The sequence below is a fragment of the Piliocolobus tephrosceles genome, unplaced genomic scaffold (assembly GCF_002776525.5).
Source record: "Piliocolobus tephrosceles isolate RC106 unplaced genomic scaffold, ASM277652v3 unscaffolded_37964, whole genome shotgun sequence".
Lineage (NCBI taxonomy): Eukaryota > Metazoa > Chordata > Mammalia > Primates > Cercopithecidae > Piliocolobus > Piliocolobus tephrosceles.
Genome location: NW_022322047.1, coordinates 1 through 6,494, shown reverse-complemented (window position 1 = coordinate 6,494; position 6,494 = coordinate 1). Strand labels below are relative to the sequence as shown.

The 6,494-nt window shown below is 48.6% G+C and overlaps 1 protein-coding gene across 1 annotated transcript; it reads right to left on the bottom strand.

Moving 5' to 3' along the window:
• Positions 1-4,787: 4,787 nt before the first annotated feature.
• LOC111535236 (aflatoxin B1 aldehyde reductase member 3-like) lies at positions 4,788-6,179 on the bottom strand (the record flags this gene model as incomplete). Its single annotated transcript, XM_026452633.1, has 2 exons — positions 4,788-4,949; positions 6,050-6,179. Coding segments are annotated over 2 exons (292 nt in total), but the record flags the coding sequence as incomplete, so codon positions are not given.
• Positions 6,180-6,494: the final 315 nt, after the last annotated feature.

Below are 6,494 nucleotides of genomic sequence, written 5' to 3'. Positions count from 1 at the left end.
GGAAGGGGTCCAACTTCATTCTCTTACTTGCAAATATCTAGATGTTGTTGAAGATGGTTATTTTCTTCCTCTTTTATTTATTTATTTATTTATTTATTTATTTATTTATTTATTTATTTATTTATGTTTCTGAGACAGAATCTCACTCTGTTGCCCAGGCTGGAGTGCAGTGGCACGATCTGGGCTCACTGCAAGCTCCGCCTCCCAGGTTAACACCACTCTCCTGCCTCAGCCTCCCGAGTAGCTGGGACTACAGGTGCCCACCACCACGCCAGGCTAATTTTTTGTATTTTCAGTAGAGATGGGGTTTCACTGTGTTAGCCAGGATGGTCGCTATCTCCTGACCTCATGATCTGCCCACCTTGGCCTCCCAAAGTGCTGGGATTACAGGCGTGAGTCACCACACCCGGCCTGAAGATGGTTATTTTCCTTGTTGAATTGTCTTGACACTTTTTAAAATTAATTGACAATATATGAAAGGGTTTACTGCTGGAGTCTAAATTCTAATCCATTGATTTATGTCTAGCCTTATGCCAGGACCACACTGTCTTTAGCACTGTCGTTGTTTTTTCTGTTTATTTGCTTGTTTTTGTTTTGTTTTGTTTGGAGACGCAGTCTCACTCTGTCGCCCAGGCTGGAGTGTAGTGGCCTGATCTCGGCTCACTGCAACCTTCCTCTCCCAGATTCAAGCAATTCTCCCTGCCTCAGCCTCACTAGTAGCTGGGATTACAGGCACCTGCCACCACGCCCAGCTATGTAGTTTTGTAGTAAGTTCTGAAATCAGAAAGTGTCAGTCCTCCAACTGTGTTCTTTTTCAAGCATATTTTGGGTATCCTGGGTGCCCTGAATTTCCCTGTGAATTTTAGAACCAGTTTTCCAATTTCTGTGGTCTAAAAAAAAAAAAAAAAAAAAAAAGGCTGGCTGAGCGTGGTGGCTGGTGCCTGTAATCCCAGCATTCGAGGCACCAAGAGGGGCATATCAACTGAGGTCAGGAGTTCAAGACCAGCCTGGACAACATGGCAAAACTCAGTCTCTACAAAAATACACAAATTAACCAGGTGGGTGGCTCACACCTCTAATCCCAGCTACTCAGGAAGCTGTGCAGGAAAAATCACTTGAACCCAGGAGATGGAGGTTGCAATGAGCCAAGATTGCGCCACTGCACTCTAGCCTAGGAGACAGAGTGAGACTCCATCTTGAAGAAAAAAAAAAAAAAGCCAGTTGGGATTTGGACAAGGATTATGTTGAATTTTCTCATCATCTTGGGGGATTTTGTCATTTTAAGCAATTGTATTTTGGTGTGTTTTATTGTCCAAAGATAACTGACAGACCATCACACATCAGGGAGAATCTATGTTGTATGGATAAAAAGAATCAGGGGTTGACTTCTTTTTATAAAGAATAAATTTTGTCTGTAGGGTGTCTCCCTCTGGTCAGCAGATGGGACTTTTCTTGGGGTCAGGCTTTTGGATGAGTAGTGTTATCTAAATTTCCAATTTGGGCCCCTTTTATCATTTTAAGGGGCTCCTCCAAGTATTGCCTGCTGCCCTGCCCACAGCTGGAGGGATTTTGCTGCAATGGTCAAACAGTAACCACCACACCTGGGATTTTCCTTTCCCAGCCTTGAGTGCCTCCTGTTTGGAGTAGGGGTGTAGGGGTGTTCTGAGGAAAATGTGGACCCCGCTGCCCTTGCCCCCAAGCCCAATAAAAAGAAGCCCAGAACCACCACTGAGAAAGTTGCGGATGAAAAGACAGGAGGCTTTAGCTAAGACAAGAGGAAAGCCATTGCCGAGATTATGGAATATTAAAAATGTTCCACATTAATACAGTTTGAATGTTTTCTCCGCTTCAAATCCCATGTTGAAATGTGACCTCCAGGCCAGGTGCTATGGCTCACGCCTGTAATTCCAGCACTTTGGGAGGCTGAGGCGGGCAGATCACGAGGTCAGGAGTTCGAGACCAGCCTGGTCAACACAGTGAAACCCCATCTCTGCTAAAAATACAAAAATTAGCCGGGGTAGTGGCGGGCGCCTGTAGTCCCAGCTACTCGGGAGGCTGAGGCAGAAGAATCGCTTGAACCCGGGAGGCGGTGGTTGCAGTGAGCCGAGATCGTGCCACTGCATTCCATGTGGGTGACAGAACTAGACTCTGTCAAAAAAAGAAAGGGAAGGGAAGGGAAGGGGAGGGGAGGGAGGAGGAGGGGAGGGGAGGGGAGGGGAACCTCTAGTGTTGGAAGAGGGCCTTGTGGGAGGTGTTTGGGTCACTGGGGCGGATCCCTCATGAATGGCTTGGTGCTATCCTCATGATAATAAATTCTTCCTCCATTACTTCACATGGGACCTGGTTGTTTAAAAGAGCCTGGCACCTTCTCCCTCTTGCTCCCTCTCTTGTCATGTGATATGCCTGCTCCCTTTTTCCCCTTCCACCATGATTGTAAACTTCCCGACGCCCTCACTAGAAGCAGGAACTGGCGTCATGCTCTTCTTATAGCCAGCAGAAATGTGAGCCAAATAAGTCTCTTTTCTTTAAAACGTACCCAGCCTCAGGTGTTCCTTTTTAGCAATGTAAATGGACCAACATAGAAAATGGGTATTGAGGAGGGCAGCATTACTGTAACAATACCTGAAAATGGATGCGGAAGCAGCTTTGGACCTGGGTAATGGACAGGAGTTGGAGGAGTTTGGAGGGCTCAGAAGATGACAGGAAGATAAGGGAAAGTCTGGAACTTCTTAAAGACTTGTTAAGTAGTTGTGACCAAAATGTACTAGAAATACAGACAATGAAGGCCAGGCCGAGGAGATCTCAAATGGAAATGGGGAATTTATCGGGAGCTAGACCAAAGGTCACCCATGTTATCCCTTAGCAAAGAGCTTGGCTGCATTGTGTTCTTTTTTTTTTTTTTTTTTGAGACGGAGTCTCGCTCTGTCGCCCAGGCTGGAGTGTAGTGGCCAGATCTCAGCTCACTGCAAGCTCCGCCTCCCGGGTTTACGCCATTCTCCTGCCTCAGCCTTCCAAGTAGCTGGGACTACAGGCACCCGCCACCTCGCCCGGCTAGTTTTTTTGTATTTTTTAGTAGAGATGGGGTTTCACCGTGTTAGCCAGGATGGTCTCGATCTCCTGACCTCGTGATCCGCCCATCTCGGCCTCCCAAAGTGCTGGGATTACAGGCTTGAGCCACCGTGCCTGGCCTCATTGTGTTCTTGTTCAAGGGATTTGTGGAAGGTTCAACTGAATAATGATGACCGAGAGCATCCGGTGGGAGAAATTTCAAAGCTGCAAAGCATTCAGGATGTGGCATTCTTGTTTCCAAAAACCTACAGTCAGATACAGGAGCCAAGGAATGAATTACAGTTGGAATTCATAATTAAAAGGGAACTGGAGTGTAATAGCTTGAGAATTGGCAGCCTGGCCATGTGATGAAGAAGGAAAGAGCATTTTGGCAGAGGAATTCACGTCGGCTGTAGAACAACCACTTGCTAGAGAGATGAGAATGACTAAAAGGGAGTCAAGTGCTAATGGCCAAGATGATGGGAAAAGGGCTCAAAGCCATTTCAGAAGACTTCAGGACAAACTTCACAGATGCTGCTAGGGCAATGCCGGGGGGAATGTGAGGCTGGAGCCCCCACACACAGTCTCCACTAGGGCACTGCCCAGTGGAGCTGTGGGAAAGAGGCTACTACTCTCCAGACCCCAGGATTGTGGAGCCACCAGCAGCTTGTGCCCAGAGCCTGGAAAAGCCACGGGCACTTACTCCAACCAGTGAGACCAGCCATGGGGCTGCATCCTGCAAAGCCACATAAGTGGAGCTGCCCAAGGCCTTGGAAGCCCACCCCTTGCACCAGTGTTGACAGGATGTGGGAAATGGAGTCCAGGATTATCTTGGAGCTTTACATTTATGACGCCTGCCCTACTGGGTTTCAGACTTGCGGGGGCCTGTTGCCCCTTTCTTTTGGCCGATTTCTCCCTTTTGCAATGGGAATGTTACCCAAAGCCGGCACCACCATTGTATCATGGAAGTAAATGACTTGGTTTTGATTATACAGGTTCATAGGTGGATAAAACTTACCTTGAGTCTCGGGTGAGACTTTGGACTTAGATTGAGTTGACGCTGGAACAAGTTAAGACTTTGAGTGACTATTGGGAAATGATGACTGTATTTTGCAATGTGAGAAGAACATGACATTTGGGGGGGGGGTACTGGCACAATGATATCATTAGGGTTTTTTTTCTCCTCCAAATCTCATGTTGCAATGTGATCAATGTTAGAGGTGGACCTGGTGGGGGGTGTTAGGGTTTGGGGGCAAATCCCTCATGAATGGCTTGGTGTCATGCTTACAGTAATGAGCGAGTTCCGGCTTTATGAGTTCATACAGGATCTGGTTGTTTAAAAGAGCCTGGAATTTCCTCCCCTGTCTCTTGCTCCCTCTCTTGCCATGTGACACGCTGGCTCCGCTTCCCCTTCTGCCATGATTGTAAGCTTCCTGAGGCCCTCGCCAGGAGTAGATGCCGGCACCACACCCCCTTGTACAGACTGCAGAACCGTGAGCCAAAGAAACCTCTTTTCTTTATTAATGATCCAGTCTCAGGTATCTTTCACAGCAACGCAAACAGACGAACACACAGCATCCTGGGAGGCTTTATTCTTCATCTGGTGGTGACTCTACTGTTAAGTTTTTGTTCAAATAGTTCCGTTCCTAAGAATTTACTGAGGCAGTTCTAAATTAAAGAAAGCGTGAGAGACAAAAGAGGTTACAGAAGAGCCTTGGGCAGCCTGAGAAACGATGGACCTAGCGGAAGTAGTTGGGACATTCGTAAGCAACCAAATTCCAGGCTTGATTAAAGGCGTCCACGACAGCCGGCTTCAGGGGCCCTTCCTCTGCCGCTGCCAAGTTCTGCTCCAGCTGCTCCAGGCTGGACATGCCCAGGATGACCGCGTCCCCGTGGGCACCCTGCAAGGGAGACGGCCAGACTTCAGCCTTCTGCTGCACAGCGACTCCACTCACAGCCCTCCCAGCCACCTCCCTGCTGAGATTTGGGCACTCTTGTATCCCAGACGTCCAGAAATAAGATGCCTTGGATAGCTGTACCCATGTGACTCGAAACCTGTATCCTTTCCCCTACTGCCACACGATACTTCCAGACAGACTTACATTCACAGCCTGGTTCTGCCCCCCAGCAGCTGTGTAAACGTGGCTAAGTTACTAAACCTCTCTGAGACTCAATCGTCTTCTCTATTTTCAACATGGTTATGGGTGTGAAAAATTATGTAGAGTGCTTAGCTCCTGTTTATTGAGCACCTACTGTATATATGCCAGACACTATTGCAACATCTGAGGCTGAAGCTGGATATAAATTTGAATGAGGAAGACATGGTGTACCAAGAGAGGGAAACTCCAGCTCCCACCAAAGGATGAGACTAGTGGGTTTTACAGTTAAACCTGTGTTAAAATGCATTCCCCTTTCATAGCTGGGCGAAACTCAGGTTCCTCATCAATAACACCGGGACAGTCATTTCATAAAGCTGAAGGAATAATGAAATCCCTGCAGCAAAGCCCTTATTACAAAGCCTGGTACGCAGATACCATCAAGGCCAATGGGAAGGCCGAGCGCAGTGGCTCACACCTGTAATCCCGGCACTTTCAGAGGCTGAGGAGGGTGAATTATCTGAGCTCAGGAGTTTGAGACCAGCCTGAGCAACATGGTGAAACCCCATCTCTACTACAAATACAAACAATTAGCGGGGCATGGTGGCGCATGCCTGTAATCCCAGCTACTCGGGAGGCTGAGACAAAAGAATTGCTTCAGCCCAGGTGGCAGAATTTGCAATGACCTGAGATCGTGCCACTGCACTCCCACCTGGGCGACAGAGTGAGACTCTGTCTCCAAAAAAAATAAAACATAGAAAAAGACCAGTGGGAAGAATGTTTGTGAGAGTTTAAAGAAAGAGAAATTTTAGAGGAATCAATAAACAAATGTTTTAGCCCTCATCCAAATATATTGCTGGTCCCCTGAGAAGGGAAGGAGCTGAGCGCCCAGGGTCTCTGGTTACCTGCAGCTGTGAGTGGTGGTACATCCACCGGAGGGCGGCCGAGGTCATGCTGGGGGCGCTGGCGTCATACGCAGCCTGCAGGGCCTTCTCCACCAGGGCAATGCCCTCGAAGTGGTTCTCCTTCCAGTAGCTGGGAAGGGGGGACAGTGGCACAGGGCACAGGAGTCAGTACCATGGGGGTCACACTGGGAGCCACAACCAAAGAGCCAACTGAGGGCTACTGCCCCACCCCAAACCCTGCAGCCCTAAGGGACAGGTGCGCTCTCCAGCCATGCGTCTCCCACTTTGCTAGGTGTCAGAACCACCCAGGATGCTGGGCCCCTCAGCAGAGACCTCAAAGAGTCTTTATTCCTGACGACTCAGCAGCCTGCTCTTATTTTCCTTAGGGACACGAAGGCCACTGGGATGGAACAGGACTCGGCCCCAGGCCTCCTGGACCTCCCTC